This window comes from Colossoma macropomum, unplaced genomic scaffold (genome assembly GCF_904425465.1).
Source record: "Colossoma macropomum unplaced genomic scaffold, Colossoma_macropomum, whole genome shotgun sequence".
Classification (NCBI taxonomy): Eukaryota; Metazoa; Chordata; class Actinopteri; order Characiformes; family Serrasalmidae; genus Colossoma; species Colossoma macropomum.
In genome coordinates this window covers 34,764,505-34,788,426 of record NW_023494795.1, presented here as the reverse complement: position 1 = coordinate 34,788,426, position 23,922 = coordinate 34,764,505, and the positions used below count along the sequence as shown (strand labels likewise).

Genomic DNA, 23,922 nt, shown 5'->3' with positions numbered 1-23,922 from the left:
AATCCAACACCTCTTGAAGGCAGAGCTCAAAGCAGGGGGCGATGGTGTACTTGTCAATGTTATCTGATGAACAGCTAGCCTGTTTAAAGCCATGTAATCTACGTAAGATTACAAATTGGCTACTATTATTCTGTTTCAAGTTAACAAATATATTGTTATTTTACTAAGTACATGGTAATTATTGTCTGTGGTAATAGACTGTAGTCATTAATTATCAGTATTAATTATTCCTTAGCCCTAACAAAATGTGATGTCTGCAGGTGAATGCATAGTCAGGACATTGTGAACATTATAAACAGAGACTGTTTAAGAGCTTCAGTAAGCATGCTCCAGCTTGCGATGGGTTAACAGTCAAATATTCCTGGAAGGAATCATACATATGTCTGTTTATGCGTGTGTGCAAGCATGAGGGAGAGAACATGTGTTTAGACTGTTAGCGCTGAGCCTGTTGAGCAGCTGTTGCAGAGGCCCAGTCTGTGAAAGTCATTCTTCCCTCCCCTTGCCACGGAGCTGTGTGCGGATTAGGGTGAAGAGAAAGAGAGAGAGGTTTCCCTATGAAGGCAAAATACACCATATAATCCTCATTATGTCTTATCTAGTGTCCAGTTGCAGTGGGAACAAGTTCTTTATTCTCTTTCTTACTGTCTTAATGTTAATAGAAATTGTCCAGGCTTTAGTTTTCAGGAGAAAGAAGAGAACATGTAGATAAGCAAAGAACATATAAAAAACATCATTCTTTCATTCTGTGAATGATTACACTGCTCCCAACACTAAGACAGTACATTCAAATTGCTGACTATAGACTGTTAGCTTTAATACTAGAGTATGCTAAGTTTGAAGAGACAAAGTCAGTGTTGCATATATGAAATTCTCACTGCTGCATGTGTGACTAATAAGGAATTCTCTCACTTCTCATATGTCTCTCTATCTTATTCTCTTTCTGTTTCGCTCACTCTCCCTCTCTCACTTTCTCCGTTCTGGCATTTGTCACAAGACTATACAGCTGTTGCTGCTGCTTTGGGGAATGTCTCTGGCAAAAGAGATGGAGCAGGATTTTCTTTATTACAATAGCCAGGCATGACAGCAGAAATTCCAATCACTTTCAGCCTAAAGTTTATACTGCCCCATTTCACACTGTCTTGTTCACAGTTAGTCTCAGCAAAAAAAGCTTCTAAAGATGTATACCATGCCATTTCAGCCAGATAATTTACAAAAATAATTAGGCTACAAACATGTATTTTGACCTGTATGAACTGACACCATTGTGTTGTGGGGTGTTTTGTTACCACTAATGTAGTTAGGTACATGGCTTGGACATGTGGTTTGGGGACACTGGGTACACCTGGTGAAGACATACACTGATCAGCCATAACATTAAAACCACCTTGTTTCTACACTCATTGTCCATTTTATCAGGTCCACTATAGGTGCACTTTGTAGTTATCCAGTTACAGACTGTGGTCCATCTGTTTCTCTGCAAACTTTGCATACCCTTTCACCCTGTACTTCAATGGTCAAGACCTCCACAGGACCACCACAGAGCAGGTGTTATTTGGGTGGTGGATCATTCTCTGACATGGCGATGGTGTGATGGTGTGTTGCACTGGTATGAGACACAGCAGTGCTACTGGAGTTTGTAAACACCTCGGTGTCACTGCTGGAGTGAGAATAGTCCACCATCCAAAATGATCCAGCCATCAGTGTCCTGTGGTTGGATGAATAATGGTGAAGGACTATATGACTGATACAAAGTGTGCTGCAACAGATGAGCTACTGTCTTTGACTTTACAAGGTGGACCAACAAGGTAGGTGTGTCTGATAGAGTGGACAATGAGTGGACACAGTGTATAAAAAAACTCCAGCAGCACTGCTGTGGCTGATCCACTCGTACCAGCACAACACACACTAACACACCACCACCCCATCAGTATCACTGCAGTGCACTGTAATAATACCCATAATACCTCTGTGGTGGTCCTGATCATTAAAGAACAGAATGAAAGGGGGTTAAGGAATTATACAGAGAAACAAATGGACTACAGTCTGTAATTGTAGAACTACAAAATACTATATCGTAAGTGGAGCTGATAAAATGGACAGTGAGAGTAGAAACAAGAGGTGGTCTTAATGTTGTAGCTAATCAGTGTATGTTACATCAAACCAATACAATACCTGCAATAACTGTTGCACCTTAGAAATAAGATTAGAAACACTTTCTGTAGACTTTCTGTTTTTTCTACATTTATTCCATGCAACTTCCCTCAGGCTTGGTGGTAATGTGAACAGGGCGATGGATTACGTCATGGTCCTGAAATATTTCTCTCACGCGCTTTTTTGTTTTGTCAGGACAATACCGCCGCTTTGTTCCTTTGTGTTCCACCGGCGGCGCGAAAGCAGGACTGGAAAAGCAACAGGGAAGACAATGACTTTTCAGATGACCTCATTGTCGTCAAGGTTGATCAGGAGAATCACAAAGTTTCTTACCGATGTTCACTTTGTAGCTCCACGGCTAGGCTAAAGCGTATCTCCACGCTGAAGCTGAGCGCGAGCTGCTTGTGTTTTGGGGAGGAGAGAAGAGTCGAGGGAGAGTTCACTTACTCCGGGGGGAGGGACCGTGGAGAATTCAACAACAAGTAAAGACTATTCAGGCAGGGTGTGCTGCATTTGTTCCCTTGCGGAGTAGTCACCGAAGATTGTGTAGGACTTTTGGCGTGTTTCGAGAAGCTGTGACGACTAATTGGGGTTTGTTTTTATGCCTTGTTGCAGAGAGCTCTCCCTCAGTTTCGATGTGGTTCGCGCCAGTGGAGAGCCAAAGCAAAGCGCTCGGCTTCAGCGTAGAGTAAGCTGGAGTGGGAATGTCAGAGTAGCTCAAAAAGTTTGTCTAACCAAATCATAGTTCTGTAGCTCGGTTTTAAAAAACACTGGCTTTGTTGGCTTTATGGAATGTAGTCGGGTCTCAATGGAATACCACAGAATCGAGCATGGACTTTTTAGACCGTCGGTGTTATTTAATAGTAAAGGCAGATTTCTTTTCATTTGCTTGAGTGTTTTCGTCCACAGGAATGATAGTTAGAGCACCTTGCCAGAGTGAAAAAACAACGCTGCCTCTTCTAAACGGGCTTTGTTTGTCTGTTTATCTCCACCCCTGAGCGGATTAAAATACTTTTATTAATACTTCAGTAATTCCTTCAATACACTCGCAATGGAAGCGGATCAAGCCTGTCCCGAGGAAGCGCAGGCGACCAGCGCTGCGGCGGACAGTTTCTCTCAGCTTTGGTCGGACGTGATGGGGATGCTGGTAAGTGTGGATTTGGGGGAGGGGGTGGGTGTCACAGGAAGGTCACAAGAAACCTTCAGCCTGGGAGCTCCTATAGAGGGGGGCTTCATTGTGGATGCTGTAGTTGTAGCTTACTGCGGACGCATTTTAATGAGGGCTGAGGCGACACCGGCTGTTTCAACACTGAGTACTGTTTACTCCGCTGTTCCAAGGCGCAGGTTAGCAGACTCTCCACCTAACTTGTAGGCTTCTCCTTGTTTTGCAGTTTACAGTCTCTCTTTAAGAGTGCTCAGAAGTCAGAATGGTTGAATTCAAGTGCTCAGTGGAAACTGTTGTGGTCTGTGTAACTAGTATTAGGCTATATTAAAGCACCAAAATATGGAAAGTTTGTTTAGCCTGAGGCGGTTCAGCGGTACACATAAGCCCATGATGATGCAATGGAGGAGACTTGCTCTGCAGTGTCATATGTACAATAACAATCTGTTAAAATCATTTCTGAAGTTGGCAGAGTTGAGCTCTTGCTTAAAAGCCAAATAAAAAAAAAAAGCCAGAGCAGTTCTGCATTTGTCTGTCCCACAAAAGTATACATAAGACTTCTAATTGCGATTATTTTCTATAAACTATCTAAAAATAAAGGTCCAAGTCTGTTTTGGGCCAAGGAGACTAGTACGTCCACTTTCTCTCTGGCATTGATATTTTCTGGCCTTCGATTGCTTTGAAGGCTTGATTTGTGCAAGGTTGAAAAGGATCCTTACCGAAGTACCATCTGACACTTTCTTTACTTTAGCCTGCCCAGTTTTATATGCTTTTATGTAAAATAACTGTGTTCATCATATATAACTGGATTTGATTGAACTCTGGGTCAGGGTGTTTCTCCTGTCACCAAACACGGCTCTAACGGGCTGCTTTACCAACTGGGGGCCTGTACCCTTAGTTTGAGCCTCTTTGCTGTGATGGAATGCTTAACAGAAAGGATATGCATGAAGCTCTGCCTTGTTTACAGAACACAGGTCACAGCAACCAGATGCAAGGGTCAGAGGCAAGCACTTTCACTTAAAAGTGAATTGTTGGGGCTTTGAAGGCTGAGGTGTGAATGTGGTATGTATGTGGTAATGTGTGTGTGTGTGTGTGTGTTAGATAATGTGTAGAATGATGTGTCTCAGATTCATCAACCAGCATGTAAAACCTCCAGCCAAACATAGAGGTGGATTTCTGTTGTCAATTATTTAAGGAAGGAGAAATATTAGCTTGCTTTTTGTCAATGATCTTTCAAATGTTTGCCACTCTTATCTTTAACTTCCCCTAGATTAGACTTTGCAGAGGTGCAACAAGTACTGAAGTAGTCTTACATACATAAGAGAAAATCTTGAAGTAAAATTGGTATCTAGTGATAAATTATTCAAGTAACACTAAAAAGTATTTCATCTACTCTATTCTACAGTTTACTTGAGGTTTCTAGGCAATCTTGTCAAGCCTGAGTTTCACTTAGACACTAGTTGTTTCCGTGCATGTGAAAGTATGCTCAGCCTATACCTGATAGTACTCTATGACATTCTTCAACCCCATCCCTCAAAAAGCAAAGCTCACTAGCCCTCAGCAATTTACTACCTCTCCTAATGTTTGAGTCCTGTGCTTTGAATGGTCTCAGCACAATGAATCCTCTATCTTTTGGCAACCAGTAGGCTAGTCTATATATAATCCAGCCCTCAGCGTTTCAGTGCTTTTCAATGGCCTTTGTCTATGGGGTTGCAGAACTGTGTGCCCTTTGAGTACCTCCCTGCCTCAACTGTTTTGAAAAGATAGGTGACTATATTATGACTGGGTTGCAAGCTTTGGCTCTGCATCGTGATAGTAGCTTGGTAGCGTGCCTGAGCAAAGCCTGCCCAGTCTTTAGCTCTGGGCTAACCATTGGTATATATGTGCAGTTTAAACATGATCTTCTAAGGTTTGAAATGAGCCTGATCTTTTAAGGTTGGGCACAGAGCCAATAATGGTTTTAGATCAGTTAACAAGTAGACAGGCCAGGTCATGCTCTCATTCTCTAGTTTTGCTAGAGCTAGAGGCTAACTGATGAAAGTGCTGTTTATATGGCTGAACAGTTAATAAAGACAGTGAACCTTCTTACGTAGCCATTCTGGCCTTTTATTGATAGGAACGCATAATACAAATATCACAGGATGCCTGGTAGCCTTATGTAAGGGTAAGTGTAAGGGTGACATTTTGGGGTTTACCAAACTGCAAGCCAAACTCGTGGAATGTTCCTAATGAGTGTACCTCGCTTTGCGTGTCATTTAAATGTGGGCAGAGCATGTGTGAGCCCCATTTATATGTGGTCGTAGCTGAGTAAACTGACTTCAAAGCCACGTAACTGTCTGCTTCCCCTTTTAAGCAGGTCTGGGACTTATATAGTCTAGACTTCATGGTGTGAGTATGGGAAGGGTGTCTTGAGTTTTAGGCCCCAAACTTCGGACATGCAGACACTTATAAAATCACGTATAACTAATTAGATCTGGAAAAGCTTCTCTTTGTTTAGAAATTGCATGTGTAAACATAGGGTGTGGATGGGTGTATTGTCTCATAGGTTTGGACTAGGGTGTCCATTCCTATCTCTGCTTATTATGTTGAATAGGGGAATCTACTGTATGTACACTACAGTAAAGACTGTTATTGACAGGGCAAAGCACACACCCATAGTAAAGCTCACTGAATTAGGTGGTTGTAGCATTGTGACTTCAAGTCTTAGCTGCTCCTTTGGCAAGTCCAGTGACCACAGTGTGAGACCTTCCCAACTTGGCCAATATGTTTCCTCGTGGAGGGCACTGTAGCCAAACCCTGATCAGGTCAGTGTGTAGCATACAGTCGCTCTCTGTCCCTCCGCAGCTCTGCTCTGAAAGAGAGCTCTCATCAGAGCCAGTAAAGACCTCCCAAATCTAATCAAACTTCTAGAATTAGATGACTTCTTTCTGCCTCTGCTCCTTTGTATGCTCAGTAAAAAGTTGCCTCTGCTCCTTTGTGCTCAGTAAGAAGTTGTGCCTTTAGTTGTTTTGGTTTCTGTTTGTGAAGAAAGAGGACATAAATAAATAAAGAAGAAGGAGAAAACGAGAAAGCGTTGAGGGTAACTTCTTGCCTACAGTTTCACTGGACTCGTTGAGTCAGCAATACGCCTGCCTTGCTGTAAGCCACAGCCCTCCTGATTACAGTTAATTCTCAGTCTGCCCACAGACCACTACACATACAGAACCTTTCCTTGCTCTTCTCTTCCTGTTCTCCTCACCTCCTCATTCTCCCTCCCTCTGGGCCTTCCTGCGGCCCTCTCCTCTCTGCCCTTGCGGATGTCCTGAGGAAGCCCCCCGATGAGGGTGGGACAACACCCCTGACCCAGCGTCTGCTCTTTTCCCTTTCTCTCTTCCCTGGTGCATCCCATCTAGGACTGCTTGTTGCAGCTCCAGCTCATACCAGCTTCCCCTAACGCAGGGCGGTGCCATCTCATGTCCCACCTCATACTTCCTAAAACGTCAGCCCCTAACCTCTACTTCTCTTTCCACTTACCTTTCAGTTGTACTTCGTATTTAAGGTTTGTGACTTGTGTTAACCTATATGTTTAGTATGTTTCTTCTAGTTGCTTATGTTTGGAGGCAGGCTGTCCCACTTAGTGTAAGAGTTTGTGCCATGCTAAGAATGAGCAGGTCTAGAGTAGATAGTCTTTAGAGAAGACAGAGTAAATAATTTGCTCTGTTCAAGTGAAATAAAAATCTTCCACAACCCCAATCTCTGTGGTGTTTAGCTGGTTAAACTAGTGTTACCTACTATTCCTGTGTTTGCATATGTAGTAGACTCTTAAAAATAAAAGTGCCTGAAAGGTTTTTTTGGAGTGATGCCACAGAATTTGATTCCTTAAAGGACCTTTCAGTGGGTGGTTATTTAGAGAACAACATTTGTAAATGAGTCGTGTGAGTTTGTTCAACCTTTCTAACGTTTAAAGAAACTCCATAAAATGTATACCAATTAATTATTTTTTTCCCTAGGAGGGTATATTTAAGCAAAGAGTCATCTAGAAATCCTTATTTTTAAGGGCATACTGGTCTACAACATTCCTTTGCTGAGATTCAAGATTACATTGTATTTTTTTCTTCTTTCTTTTTTGACTATAAATCTTTTAATTAGCTCTTTTAAATTCATTCAAAATACTTGCAGCCCTGCACTGTGGTTGTGAAACTTTGTAGTAATATATAAGTTCTCATGTAGCGCTATACTTTGATTTATATGCCATGTACAGTGCATGTTTTCTGGTTTGTGTTTTGTAGAGCTATTGCAGTGACCATGAAGACAGTTCTGAGGCTAGGACTGCATCCTTGAAGACCACATGCTTGCCTTTCAGCTTTCTTTGTTATCTAAGGTCATAGCGAAAAGGCACATTCCATGCTCAGTGACCAGGGCAGCATCTGTTTAACAGTTTGGTTTGGACTTCTGAACATGCATTAGTATACATTCGTTCGATGCAGTTGTTGGCCTGAAGTTTGGTATTAGGGTAGAAGACACTGAGGAAAAGTAGGCTATAGTGCAGTCTTCACTCTTCTTCAGTACTCTTTCTGAAATTTCTTTTTACCACACATTTTTCTTCTTTCCTCCCCCCTGAGAAGATCACATCCAGTCACATCCAGATTACAGTGTATCCTTTTAATATAGCCCAGCATGTTTATCATCACATGAAAGCATTTGAGATGGGATAATGTCCAAGATGTGAATAGGTCTCAGGCCTCCACTGGTTACATTGTGAAATGTGTTTCCCTAGATTTGCATCCTCTGAAAAAGAACAGTCTACCAGTGGTGATTGTTGTTGTAGCACAATGGCAGTGCAGTGTGAATGTGGCTCGGCTGTTTGGTTTGGGTCAGTGAACTATGCGAGGGAAAACTTAATCTTGCCTCGTAAACCCATTTCCTGCCTCTGTTAGTGAGCTGCACTCAGTTTATATCGTCATCTAATGCAGGCTGGACTAGCAGCAAGAAGAATGACAGGAAATTGGGATATAAAGAATAAAGCACTCCACAGATTTTGCCTCTTTTTCTCAATTAGAATTCTAGTAATTCATAGTATGAGTAAACCATTAGTGCCTTTTGCCTTATTTTTTTTTCTTTACATGTTTCTGGGTGGTCAGAGTGCAGGACAAGAATGTTGGGTAGTTGATTAGCAGGAGCCCTTGCAGCCACAGGTCAGAGGGCAGAAGTGAAAACTAGAGGGCTTCCATATTACTCCTTCTCTTTGACAACCCTTTCTCCCTCTATGCACCTTCTCTTTGCTTTCTCATCATTTAATCCAGCAGCGTTTCTCCTCTTATAGTCTTATGTGCTTTAATATGCCTGTTCTGGAGTTTGAGAGGTGCACGTGAGAACACCTAGAGCTGACCACAAAATGACCAGATTGAATTCCCTGTGCTTTTCCTTGCTGTGTTTCTGGGGAAGTGCAGGTTAGTGGTTGAAATTCTGCAGGCTGGTCAGCTCTCTCAGTTTCCAATATGAGGCCACAGAGACAGGATTGAGCAAGCTGCTCTAATCTTTAATCTGCCTACATTCTGGTAAATGCTGTGACAGTCCAGTCCAACTCCTCAGTCTTCCCACACGTCGAGAAACAACCCGCCCCTGGGAAAGAATGAGCTCATTAAAGAGGAATAACAAAACGACAGAGCGTTCCCTTAATGTTGTTACTCAACTTTTGGATGCAGGTCCATGTTGTGGGAGGGTGTGGGCCATGAGTAAGCGTTGTTTCATGTTAAGAGAGGGCTCAACTGGACTGGAATGAGCTGCTCTGTACTCTTGAATGTTTGATTGTTACTTTTCTGCATCTGTAAAAATACTTTACAGTCTTCTAGACCCTGTTGAATGTTTGACAATTGGTTTTATGGAACAGTTGTTTGGGATCAGCCTTGGTTAGGTAGTGCACTCCTGAAAATAAATGGTTCTTGAGTGCCTCTTGGCTTGGAAGTAGGAAAAGCTCTAGGAAAAAAAAAAATTGAATTAGTGTAGACGTGTGGAGGTTCTTTAAACTTTTAAAAGGGGTTTAACACCCAGAGTCTTCAATTGCAAAGTGATTCTTTTAAGGAATCATTTATCGAAATGTTCTGATTCTGATGTGCTTTATCCTGCATCATTCTAGGGTGCACTTTTTTGGCATCTTTATTTTTAAGAGTGCAAGTCTGAGAGATTGTAAGAGTTGTCTTGTTGTCTTGTGCTCTTGAGTAAGGGTGGTGCTGATTTGTGCGTTCAGTGAATCATCCTGCATGAAAGAGAGTCCCTGCCCTTCGTCCTCATGGACTCAAACATTTGGTTGGTGTTGAGGAACTCATTCATGCATATATAAACTAGGAATACACAAGGATGTCCATATTCAGCATTGGCAGATAATTGCTTTAAAAAATTACTGGCATCTAATAAATGTTTTGAATTTTTTTTTTTGTATTTATTTTACTGAGTGTGCTACACTGAACCAACGAAATGCTGAAACACAAGCAGCCAATATTGCATGTTATTAATTAATTATGCCCTTGTTAATTCATAGCATTTATATTTAAAACTTATTGGAAATTGTTAAAATGGTACAAAATATACTAAGATAGCTCGCAATATGCTTGAGGGGTCCACCAAAGTATAGCTTATATGTTGGAAACACTGTATTGTTCAGAAAATGTAGAAAATGAGACTACATCTACCACATTTATGTACCAGCATAGGCAGATAAGTACATGAAAAATATCATCTATTGGCACCAGCACATTATTCCCCTATCAGTGTATAATATTAATAGATACACACATATACAGACTAAAACTAAAGCACGAGCTTAGAGTGCGGTAATCAGTTAGATCTGCAGCTGGAATCAGTCAGACACACACACACACCACACACACACACACTTGCATCATTAACTCACTGCTGGCCTGGAATCTCAGCTATGGTAAAGAGAATATGGGAGGCATGCGCTGTAGTCATGGGCTTGGGCTCTGGGCCTCTGCTTCTGATGCATTTTTTGTTACTTTGTGAGAACGTGTTGATAGTCCATAAACGGACAGCCTGTTCCTCCCTGTGTAACACCAACATCCTGTCTGCTGTCTGTCTGTCCGCCTGTCTCTTTTCATCAGTCATCTCCCTCTCTTTCTGTCTGTTTTTTTCTCTCTCTGCTGTATTTCTCGGTATGGAGTTAGGACTCCAGTTTTAGCTAGAATGGGAGGTCTTGGACAGATCTGGCTCTTCATTCACTGTCCTGCTATTCTCTGGCCCAGCCTGGCCACTGCCCTGTAATTACAGCTAAGCCATGGGCTCTCCAGCCCAGCTAACTATGTGGTACTAGAAAGAGTTATAACATCACAGGTCCTTAAAGAGTGTGTCAGATCAGCGTACAGCACAAGGCTCGGCTAAGCAGCTTGCTGACATTGTTCAGCATCTGAAAAATGCCAGAAGTTCAGCTTCACCATGTTTTTCTTTTGCCGGTTATCAGGAATTAGGAAAAGAGGGAAGGTTCCTTTCAAACAGAACTTGATTTATCTCTGTACTAGAATGCTGGACCACTTGTGAATCCAAGAAGATCCAAGAGTTTCCTCTCTCTTTTATTATTAATTTTTTTGGAGGAGGAGGCAGAAGTGATGGAGGTTTATACGTCAAACTAGTTGATGATTACTTTCGAGCAAGAGGAATTTCTCCAACATTGATATAATGTTTTTGCTGAATAGTTGGTGAGTCCCGCAAGCTGTTCGGCGTCCATACGCAAGGAGATTGGAATGCAACTCTTGGAATTTCTCTGTGTAAGGAGTGTTCCACTGGGAATCTCAATAATCTGAAGCACTGTGTTGGGAGAACTGGAGAATGGGATAAGTATCCTCAGTAGAGCGAGAAGCAAATGAATTTTCATTAGCTAAACATTTGATGCTCAGATTCAGTGTTACTCATGCAGCTTCATTAATGCTTCAGCCTTAAATTGATAACCTGCTTGTTGCTTTGGAGCTTGGAAATTGAGGCTGAAAATGTGGATATGTTTCTGTTGTGTTCTACTTTGCAAGTGTAGTTTTGACATAACTGGTTTCAACATTTTAAAAGTTATTCATTTTCGTTTAATTCTAAGACCCATAATGAGTAGTTAGCCTTATGTAGTGTTGCCTGCAATTCCGTTTTCCAAATGTGGTCTGAAGCCCTGTAATTTCAAAGGTTTGAATCTCAAATGTAACACTCGTGTTCACTGAGAAATCTATATGTTACCTGAACTATACAATAAGAGTACTCAGTTGTTAGGTCAAATATCAACAGCAAAATCATGGGGAAAAATGGACAGCCAGGAGCATAATTTCCTAAGTGTTTAATGGTCTCTCAACAGCACAGCTGCGTTTCAGCCCATTTCAGCCCATTTCAGAGTTTATGTCTTCTTGGGGTATTTCCATACATTTGAATAGACTGTTGTGTATGGACAAAACCTACAATCTATATACTCACGCTATGTGAAAACAGTCATGCTACTTGAAACACAGCCTCTTCAAACAGTTCTGTCAATGAACAGTTTCAAATAAAGCAGGTTCATTTAAAACAACATGCTGAGAAACTGAGCAGCGCTGCGAACACTGTGCAATGAAGCTAAAGCGGGAAATGTATATGATAGGGCAATACGCTCTCTTTACAGCCTATTTTACAAAACAAATCACCATATTAACATTTATACTTGGCTATTTTATTCAGTCAGAATAGTAGTCAGCATAGATGGACTTTGATAGCAAATGGCAACTTTTTTCGACTTTTGACTTTAGCTAGTCTTCACCCGTGTGAAGCAGATGTGATTGTGTGGTTAAAATCACACAGTGTATTCTTAGTGGCAATATACCAAGGGGGAATGTTTAAAGTACCTTTGTGTCCGACTGTCGCGGAGTCAGTATGAGCAGAGCCTCCTTCACTGCGTTTGTACACTAAGCTTACATCACACGGTATCAATGGGTATTTGAATGTTGGTTTCAGTGAATTTTTGTGAGTACGAGTAAATCAGCGTGGTATTAGCCCAACACCCGATACCAGCATCAGTATCGATGGATCCCTAGTATTGACAAATGCAAAAATGAGTGCCGTGCTAATAGCTCCCACTTGTGGAGAAACCTCAGACTACTAAACAGGTGCGAGTGAGTTAGTGTGCTCTCATTAATGTAAAGTTTTCAGTTTTTAAAAAATATTTTCACAGCAGCATCTGACTTTTTTGATACTGAAGCATGTGTGTAGACGTACATTGTATGACAGGACTAGAATGACAAATTCTTACTTTTGGCGTCAGTATTTGTTGGCTTAATGGCCTGAGTGCAAATGTTTATCCCCAGCTGGATCTACCCCCGGATCCAGCATATTATAAGCCTTTTTACAAAGTGATATTATTACTCGGCAGTATCAAGAAGCCTAAGATACTGTAGTATGAAGAGTGTCCCACCCATATCCATTAGCTAAAATTCTGATTCATATCAATAGGGTATCGCAATCCACACCTCACCACCCGTCTTCGAGCTGTAAGAAGTTCAGCACATACTCTTTGTGATGGGGTGTGTGAGGCCCTCGATTTCCTACCGTTGGCCCATACACACAATGACAGGATGTGTGTGTTTGGCAAAGCTATTGCCGGGCAGGAAGAAGGCATTTCTGTTTGACTTTTCAGCACTATGGACTTTAAAGGCCATCTGGAATGTGCAGGGGTTCGAGACCAGCCCAGGGAAAGGTCTTCTTTCTTTTTTGACTGGAAGACGTGGCTTTAGATCTGGTGCTACTGATAAGGGCTACAGTTTATATTTAACTCTCTCAGCTCTGTCTTTTCAGGGTTATTAATAATTTTCTAGAGAAAGTACACTCCTCTTACTAAGGTGCAGTTTTTAGCAGATGACTCCTCATTTTTCAACCTGGTTTTGTAACTTTTACTATCAGATCATTGCAGTGTGATGGTAGAGTAAGATGGAGGCAATTGCAGCTGGTCATAGGCACTGCAAATCACATGTCCACTTGCTGAGGTCATAGGCTGGCAGCACCAGAGTTGAATGTCACACGTTCACACACACAGACAGCTGTAGGGGTCAAGATGGGTCATTGTGCTGGTCGGTGTGTGTGTGTGTGTGTGTGTGTGTGTGTGTGTGTGTGTGTGTGTCTGCTTTTGAATTTAAGGCTGAATCTCTCTCTGTCAATAAAAGAATACCCCTGTTCATGACACACAAACTGCTTTCAATGTGATTGCAATTAATTAATTATGACCACAACAAACATAAACAATGGCAGTGTCACTCCAGAAAGAGACATTTACATACACCATACTTGCAGACTGAATTCTGTAGGAGTGGAGAAAAAAGTGATGAAGTATGTGAACAGTCACAGATTGTGTTTTTCGTTCTAGAGCAGTTAACGTGCAGTGTAGTGTTTTAATTAGAAAGCATGTTTGTGTGTTAGGTATAAGCTCCTTTGTTCTGCATGTTTCCTGAGTCTAATTAAAATCATGCGTCTATGACAAGGTTTGTTTAAGAGCCTATGTTTATGTGCATGATCATGGTTATACATATGTGAATCAACCACTAGGATATAATGACCAATTGTAGGTTTCGGTGCTGTACCAGAATTATGGACTTGTGGTATTACACCATATATATTTTACTGTATCCCATGCTGCATATTTAACATGTTTGCACCAGGACTAATAGCTTGTTAATAGCGGTATTTGACAGGTAAAAACTATGCAAGACTGGACTTTACTAATATCTAAAATTTTAAGTAAATAGAGTCCTAAGGTGATGCATCCCTTTGCTGTATCGTAAATAAAGAAAAGACTGCCCCCGGACTGCTGATATTTAACATAAGACACATCTCTTCAATGTCAAGGTCTGTATTAGGGCTTATCATTATCATGACCAGGTACATCACAATATGTGACAACATGCTTTTCTGAGCACAAATGCTGTCTACATTATATTTATCTGAGGCCTGATGAATGTTCTCAACTTTGCCATCATGCTGCGGCACTCTGGTTTAAAACTGCCTTCTTTTTTCCAACACGTTAAACTCTGCAAATAAATAGAAATTATGCACAATAAATAGCAGAAAAATGCCACCTAGAAACTTAGAAAATCAACACAGTGTGCAATTTAATTGGGGTGTATTTAACCCTTTGTAAATGTTTTTTTTTTGTTGTTTTTTTTTGTTTTTTTGAGGGGGGGGAGGCTCTTTTGTTTAAAACAGTGCTAGAAATGTGCAGTGTTTAAAAACATTGGTTCCCTTACAGTTCTTTTTTTCCCCCAAAAATGTATGGTTTTTATGTCCATTCATGAAAAGTTCAATACAATCTACAGATTTTGCTGTTATGCACTTTAGTTCACCTTATGGTTCTACCTCTTGTTTTCTTCTGTATGTGAGCTTTCATGGTGTTCAGTGTTATTGTAGTTTGATTAGCTTTGTCTCTCTCTGTCTTTGTGTGTATGAACAGGATGGCTCTCTGGGTAATATAGATGATCTGGCCCAAGAGTACTCGGAATACTACAACACATGCTTCAGTGACGTCAGCGAGCGTATGGAGGAGCTACGCAAGCGCAGAGTTTCTCAGGAACTAGAGATGGTGAGTTTATTCTTGCACAGTCTTTCGTACATTCACACAGTCTACTATCGAATACCTTTTTACGCATTTTCCTTCTCAGTCCAAATTCACATAGCCTACTTTTGTGTTCTACAGTTGTTCAGAAACTAATCTTGAAGAGATTAAGGAACAGACTGTGTTACTGATTTACATCAGTACATCAAAAACTTAATTAACCTGAGGAGCCCTACATTAAGGCTTGTAAAGTTGAAGAATTTGTCTGGAAACCATTAACACAGTCAAATGCACACCTCTTGACCTTTTTTACTGAGGCCAAGTGCACGTTGCAACATGCTTTTCTAGATTTCTGTTGGATTTTATCTAATGAAAAAGCAGTAATTCTGAAGAGAAGTTTTTTTTTCTCTATGTTTCTGTTTGGCTGTGAATAGTCTGAGACTGTGCCTTGTACAGCATGGCAGTCCTTCTCGCTTGTGCCAAATGTGTCAGAATGCTGGGACGACTTCTTTGTAAAGCAGATCTGGTGAAATGGAGAAACCGCCAGTGTTTCACTAAGTCCAGCTGACTCACATACTCAAGCATTACTTTCAATATTTTCCTGTTTTCTAATGATGAAAAATGCTAATTCTATTAGTGCTGCTTAACCTGGCATCCTAATAGCTGTTTTTACCATAAACCAAGTATGGACAACTTGGCAGTAGAACTGTGCTCCATGGATATGGAAATGACAGGAAACCACAGCATTTTTCCTTCTTTTACTTCTTCATATATTTATTTATTTATTTTTACAAAATGGCCTCTGCAGACCTATGATCACATCACATTTTAAAGAACTGTCCAGTAAATTAAAAAATAAAGACAGTTGTCAGCAAATCTCTCTCTCCTCCTACCCCCAACCCCCCTCTCTCTCTTTCTCTCTTTCTCTCTCTCTCTCTCTCTCTCTCTCTCTCTCTCTCTCTCTCTCTCTCTCTCTCTCTCTCTCTGTTTGGATTGTCTGTAGGGTTTCTCTCCACGATGAGAAGGCCTCTAGCTGGGTTTTCTTTGTTTTTGTTTACTTTGTGTTTCTGAAGACACCGTGGCTTCTCGTACTCAAAGCGCCTGTGTTCTTCCCAGGGATGTAGGCTAGTGGGCCACCCTGGGGGTTGCTAAGAAACGGACAGACTTATTGAAACATGCAGCTGGGGCTGGCATAGCCTAGCTAGGCGATTTTTTTTTCCCCTCTTAAAGAAGCAAAGAGAAAAAACATGAAGTGAGAATGAAAGAAAACATTCTAATGCTCCTGCTCAGCTGTGGTGGCTGACCCGGGTGAGGGCGGGCCGTGTTAGCTAAGCTTTCGTAACACAAGGTCACAGCGCTTTTACTCAGGTGTTCCAGAGCCTTTCATAAACAGTGTATGTAATACTGAATCATACTCTCTTTCATTCATATATGGAATTTTCTAGGTTTGTTCTGCCGCATTAGAATAATGCTGACAAATGCCTGGTATGAGGGGTCGGGGTTCAAAGTAGATCTTGCTCAGCTTAGGCACTCTACAATATGCTCTTTCCGATAAAAGTGTGGAAAAATTTATTTTGATTTTACTGTTGCTTTTCAATTAAGTAAGAAAACAAAACCATTGCGGATATTTTTATATATATAAAACAACTATTTGTATAAAACTATAAAAGCTGATGCTTTTAGCATATATTGCAGCACTCACCTTCATGTCCTTCAAAATTTCATCCTTGGAATGAAGAGCAAGTTTTGCCAAAATAACAATTTCATAGTTTTATTTTGCAAACTTTTGTTAAAAGTGCAAATCCTTTGCCAAAAAGGTTGTTTAAGCACCTGAAAGTTTTGAGTGCTGACATCACAACAACAAAAAACTTTATGGATAAGGCAGGACTTCACAACTGTTCCTCAGTTGCAATTTTATTTTTATAAAAGAATAAATGTTATGACCATATATTTGAACATTCTGACATGGTGTCCACAAATATTTGATGGGTAGTATATCTCTCCTCCCAATTAGTTCAGTGGTCAGGATGCAGACAGCTTGAATCAAAAAACTGTTTTCACTGCTCCGTTGGCAATGCCTTGTCAGTGAGCACTGATTGATTTTTCTGTAGCACTTTTATTATCCATGCTGACTCCTTTAAAAGGGTTTCCCAGTTAATAGTGGAAACTTAAGATGACAGCCCACCAAGACCAAAGGAATGAACTTTCCCCCCTCGGCATAAAGACGAGACTCAAGCCCTGCCATGTGGTTTGTGTTCAGTGTAGGAGAGGGGTTTGTCTTTTCCCAGTGTTATTGATTTATCGATGGTTCATCTTATCATGGTAAAGCAACCTTCGAAGTCTGAGCAGAGATTTTGCGCTCTCTGGGTACATTTTTCAGACTTGGATTAAGCCTAATCCTAGACTAAAAAAAGCCCTTTTAGCTTTTTGCAGCTGAACCACAGAGCTTATCCAAGTCTCCAGATTTAACGTTTTTTTTTAAATATGTATTTCAGGCGTAGATCCATGTAGCTTATTTAAAGTCTCCATCTTTAACCAGTTTCCAGAAAACCAGCCCTAAGGCTGTAGGTGAGAGAGGAAGTCTGTCTGGGTTTGGCCTGTGTGCAGAGACAGTAGGAGTAGTGAAGTAGGTCATCTGTGTCTTTAGTGTCTTTGGTTTTGTGCCATGCTGAAGAGAGAGGAAGTACTAAGCTGGGCTTGCCACAGACTTTAGAGAGCCTTGGCTAACGAAGACTCGGGTAGTTTGGATCAAATTATGAGGATTTACTGGGAACATTAGTATGTTCCACAGCTGGACAGGGCTGCTAGATGAGTTAGAACAGCAGGAAAGCTAGCTCCCTCTTCCTCTCTCTGTTCCTCTGTCTCGTTCCATGCACGCATGCATAGCACATAGGCAGTGCATTCATTCATCCAGAGAATGCCTGGCTTAAGAATGTGGTAATGACTTGAACATGCATTTTGTTTGGTATGAAAATGGTAATGACTTGTACACATTTTCCTCTTTCTTTTCATTTAAGGCTTCATGATGCATGTCTGCAGCTTTGTTTTTAGGATACTGCATATTCTAAAGCTACAATGTAATGATGGACTGTTAAACACTTGCGATCAGTTCAGTAAGCAGTCCATGTTTAAACAGTGTTTTTCTGTTCGTTTTGACTTTTAACTAAGAACTGCTAAAAGTGATATTATTATAGGTAAAAAAGGACATTTGAAGCCTGGTTGACCGTCATCGTCTGGCATGGCACCCTGTCCTTTTGTGCCGCCATTGTGGAAGAATAGAAGGTGAGCAGGACAGATGTAAAGGCACATTGTGTCTTGGTGCAGGTGGCTGCCAGCCAGGCGTATGCTGAATTCCCTCATGGCCAATAGCAGGTGATTATTTCTTTTCTGATTGGCTGTTTAAATGCCAGCCTAATGGGCTTATATTTCTGCCTCCCCTCAGAGGCATGACCTTTTTGCAACCTTTTTAAGACTGCTCACGTCAGAAAGTGTGAAAACATGGTCTCTTCTCTCCTCTCATGTCCATGAAAGTAGGCAGGCAGCTAATCTCTGTTCTTTAGGCGTGTGACCCCTGCAGTAAAGGTCAGGCTGGCTTTAGGGCCTGGGCACAGTCAGAGAGAGTGAGGGTGAAAGGTTGTCCACTATAACCAGAGGCAACACTGAATGCCATTGTCACAGTAGCAGAAGAAACAAGGTTCGTTCAGTCCGTAGCTGAAAAGAAAATCAGACACGCACACAGTCTATATTATGGTGCCTGCGAACAGAGCATGGCAAATGCTCACCACTGGAATTCCATCATTGCGTGTGCACACTTCTTTTAGCTTTCAAAGGAGAAGTCTACATGTAGTTCACAGCGCTGGTCTGCTTTCACTTCTCTGTACGGTGCTTTCTATTACAGCCAATGAGAGCTTTTCTCAGATGCCCCAGACACGCAATCTGAATCGGAATCCAGTTTATTTTGATTCCTCACCCAACGTACAGCAGGATTTTCCCTCATCAGCCTTGAAGGGACACAGCACAGTAAAACTGGACATTCTTTTGATGTAATACACAGTTCAACTCATTCATCATCAAATCAGCAGACTTCACTGCATGAGGTAAAACGTAAATCACGAGAATTTTTGTTATCATGATATACAGTGTACATTTCTGAGCATATAGATATGGTAAGTACTTAATCCCTTAAAATTCCAGGCTTATCACATACTACATACTAATTACAAGTCCCACAATGCAAACTGGCTAAGTTATTCTTAGGTTATAGAAGTGTGTAGTAGAACTTAGGACCCACTGGTGGGTCCTGGCAATTTAGTTGGTTAAAGAACACTGGCCAACTGCATGTTTCATAACAAAGAGAGCACAATTAGTCCAGTTTAACAGGATATAGTGTAGCACAGTATGTGAAATGTTAAATCATAGTCACGGTATAGGTAGTTTATAATGGCAGTTTTTAATCTGCCATTGTAAGGTGATCTCAGCGTGATGCTGCTAGTGTCAGAATACCTTGATATGCACTGTGTATGATGAATATTTTTAAGTATTGTGATTTTATTGTTTATTTTTTCCATATCAACCACAAGTGTTCCTATATGGTTCCTGGTTTGCTAGAAAAAATCACCTGTTATAGAACCATTGTTACATGGAGATTCTTAAACCTTTTCACTTTCACCTAACATATTTCTAAAAATGGTCCTTTAAACAGCCATTCATTGAAAGACTCCATTAGGGAACCAGTAGTAGTTCCTCTGTGGCAGAAAGAACCGGTTTTGGCACCTTTATTTTTATGAATATGTGTGCAGTGCTGTACATACATGCATCCAAACCTCAACTCTCACTCTCTCTCTCTTTCTCTCTCTCTCTCTCTCTCTCTCTCTCTCACACACACACTCATTGTTGTAAGAGCTGTGTGATGATAAAGGCCTTAAGAAAACATCCTGTCACCAGAGTATGCTGTATAGATAATCTCCATCATGCACAGACAACACACCAGCCCACCCTATAGAACTCATATCCCCCCTTCTCTCTCTCCCTATCTCTCTTTCCATCTATGTCCGTTCACATAGCTCTACTTTTCTATCTCTTCATCACCAGGCAAATTCAGCTGAAGCCGCTCGGCTGCAGCAACAGCAAGCACTGTAGCGAATGTGATGTGAAGTCATGCATCTCTTGCACAGCCAAGTTGAGTTGTAGCCCACGTGAACACAAAACGCCATATGTAGATAAGTAGATAGTAGACAGTGATAAATATTTGTATTTAAGCATACTTAAGCATGATAACAGCCACACGAAGTAAACTGAAAGTCAGAAATGAGTATGCCAAACAAAGTTAAAACACAAAGGTCGTATGGTACAAGGACTATAATTTTGAATGGTGGATAAAATCTTAAAATTTATTTAAGGGAATGTGGTTACCAAACATTTAGATAACCCACAATTAATTTAAGTGAGAGTGGTTCTCTGGCATCTTTAATTTTGTACTGGAGCTATGACTGATGATATAAGATTATGTCCTTCAGTTAGTTTTGGCGCACGTTGTGCATAAATCCACACTGTATCTCAAACTGTATCAAATCAGCTAAGAGTTGTTAAGTGATCTCAAATAGACTTTTTAAACCCAAGGCAATAACTGAGATAATAATAAGCTACATATACACAGAATCATCGTTTATAGGGTACTTTCTGCTGTGAGGTGGCTGTCCTAAACCCTAACCACTAAATTTCAACTTGTGCAAATAATACTTATATTTTTTCCCAGTGTTGTTTTTTAAAAGATCGTTTTGAGTTCTTTAAAGGTGAAGTTGAAAATAAATGATTGGAATGTTCACGCATTTATTTTATTAAAATAAACATAACTAGGTCACTAAAAGAGATTTTAGTCTGAAGTCTAAGTCAGTTACAAGTCTTAAATGTGTTTTCAGCTCTGAACCAATTTGGTAGACTAGTCCATCAATAAAAATGAAAAAATGTATGTTGCATAGCTAAAAACTGTAGTAGCAGTAATCTTAAGTTTTTTTGCAGATCATAGTGTGTCATACATTGTCACATAACCAAGTCTGTTTAAGGACCACATAGTCAATTTAAGATACACGGTTTGACGCGAGTGTGAGATGATTTAGACGTGCAGTTAGCACAATGCTAACTGGTGGCTAGCTTCTATTCTTTGTTAGCTGCATTAGCTTCATAGTTCATGTACAAAACTACAGAAAAGGCTGATGTGCTGCGTTTGGGGTAAGTGCACAATTGTGTACATTTCTAATTTTGGCCAAATTGTCACTTTAACTCTAACATTGTCCCTTTAGCATTAGTTTGTGAGTAAGTTTTAAAATTAAGGTAGATTTTGCCTTCTGTATCTCCCTCTGTGTCTCCCTTTCTCTCCTGTGTTGACCCTGCAGTGTGACTCTAGAGGTGGATGTGAGTTTTCACTGCAGTCAGACATGCAGGAACGGGCCCTCCTAACTGCCTCAGGTCACAGTGCACCACCCCAGCTATTACTGGCCCATAACTCAAGCAGCCTTCAACCCTGCTGCTGCAGCTGGCTCACTGCAGGTCCGTCCAACCCACTCCTCTTTAATCACACTGGGTTTGCTTACAGACAGGCAAGGTTGTATCTGTGTTGTGAGCAGATTATATTACGTACAAGTCAGTGAGGACTTTGTCTGCAAATGTTTAATGAGCTTAGGAGTGGCCCATAATAGTTTTCTTTTCTATTTTTTTCCCTTTATTTCTCCATGAAGAGTTCTTCCTTGTCATGCTCTGTCTTTTACTATGTTTCTCTGCATGTGTGTCTGTCCCTGTAGTTCAGGTTTAGGCATGTTGTGTTGTTATGTCATGTCCTGGGGCATTCCTGTTTTACTGGGTTAAGTTATGGAGGTGAACCTTGCAGATCTGGCAGAGGTCCAGATACACATGTTGAAGTGATTTGGCGCAGGCAGTGTCATACTTAAACCTACACTGATACTCCTGTCAAAATTGAACATGGAAAAAATCAACTGTAATGGAAATAGTTCTGACCTCACAACAATTCGATTTAATTACAGACAATTCAGTGCATCAGATCACCACGATTCAATCTCATTGAATCTCACTCATAGTGTGACTGAAGGAACAATTTACAAAGTAGTGTAATACAGGGGTTAACTGTCAGTATTAGAGGTAGGCCTTTAGTTCAGGACAAAATAACAGAAACCAGGAAAAAAAAATCACCTCTACTTAATACTATTTCTGCTTGCACCCCTGTGGAATTTTTGTAGTGTGTTAGCACTAAGCTAATAGCATTCATTTTTGTTTCCAACCAAATCTTGACATTAGAGTATTACTTCAACACTTGCAGATGTTAAATATAACAAGCATTACGACTATATTAAATACGAATGAACTAAAATTACAGATGTTTTCTTTTATTCATTAGGCCTTCTCTGAAACCTTCTCTGAAGGCCTAGAAAGCCCTGAGGGTTCCACACTGGAGCAATATAGTCAACAAAACGTTTTGATTTTTTTTTTTTTAATAGCCTTAGGATTTTATCTTAGTAAAAAAAAGAGTATATACTTTTATTGATGCATTTGATTTGTGCAAACTTTGTTAGTGCATTTTTATACCCTTTTTCCATGCCCAGTGAAAGATTGTTTACTGTTGTTTTCCTACACCCATGTATTATGACTTGAATGCTTAGAGAAATGAAGGTTATTACTTGAAATGCTTAAGTGAGGTCAGTGCAAAAATGAGTGTGTGACTCATTAGGAAAACAAGAACGTTAGGTTGAGTGTGGGTGGACGTGTCAGCAACTGGCATTTGTGTTTTTGGCAGTGACGCTTCTGCAGTGACAGTACAGACATTACCTGCCTGACCTGTGTGATTGCATGCGTGCATGGTAATGATTACTCATGAGTACTGGGCGCTCAGGTAAGTCTGGCTCTTCAGGCCTTCCTGCTCACCCACCTACGGTCTTTGCTGACTCGGTCTCCTGGAGCCTGAAGTCTCCGTCATTTAACCACAGCCACATCCACCTACAGCACACTGCAGCTGCTCTGCGGCCTGTTTATACAGACAGACACTGTGTGTGTGTGTGTGTGTTTATGTTTACTGTCTATCCATTCATCCCGCTGCTGCTGAGATTTAATCCTCATTTTTTACATTTTCTCCTGCTCTCTTTCTGCTTTCTGTCTTTCTGTCTCTTCAGTTAAGAGTGAAAGAAAATTGCTGTTCATTGCTGTCCACATTTTGGTTATGCAGCATTTCATTCTGCTTGTGCATTTGTGCTCTCGTTTTTTTATTAGTTTGGTTGTGGAAGCCCTGAATAGTATTTATAATTTTCATGGGAGTTCATATTTTTCATTTTTCTTTTCAGGGCACTTTTACTGCCTTTTAAAGTAGTTTCAGCAAACCTCTCTCTGTGTATTTTCTCTGCCTGTCCCCTGAAGCTGTGTGTGCTAGAGGAGTTCTCAGAAAACTGTCCTTTTGTCTGTTTGTCCAACTGTCCATTTATGCATGTTGCGAAGTCTGTATTTGAGTGTGTGTTATTTGTAGCATGTACAGTGGTCGCAGTGTGATGTTCATTAAGCTAAGTTAAGTGGTGAAAAGTTGCCAAACCCACAGTCATGCATAAGTAATCAGCATCAGCAGCATTTCAACAGAAACTCTTTGCCTTAGTGTCCTGCCTCTTTCCTACTTCTCTTCTACTCAAATTTATAAAACCTGGTACAGGAACAGGCATTTGATATGCCTAAATCCTAGCTTATAAAAAAGGTTTCCTTTATGTCTATAGCTGTATTCTGCAGCTGAGAAAACTGTCTTTCTCCTATGAAGACTTAGTATTTTGTAATGCAAAAAGGAACACTCCACTATGGCTTTACTGTCACATCATCGGAAAGGAGTTGCATATAGTAAGTTGGCAAGCAAAACATTAATTTAATGCTATCCCACTAAAGACTAGACACAAGCTTGCATTGAAAGCAGGTGCATTTCACATTCAATTTACACTCTTTTAAACAAATACACAACTAAAGAAACAACATGCTGTATGTTGTGGCTGCTGCACAAAAATCTTGTACCTCCAAACAGTTCTCTAAAGGAGAA

General features: G+C 40.7%; 1 protein-coding gene across 1 annotated transcript in view; it reads left to right on the top strand.

Annotated features, from left to right (window-relative positions):
• Positions 1–23,922, top strand: part of sash1a (SAM and SH3 domain containing 1a) — a 330,642-nt gene that overhangs the window by 264,163 nt on the left and 42,557 nt on the right. The window contains 1 exon segment of the mRNA XM_036582303.1: positions 14,748–14,876. Within this exon segment, the coding sequence (XP_036438196.1) occupies positions 14,748–14,876 (129 nt within the window).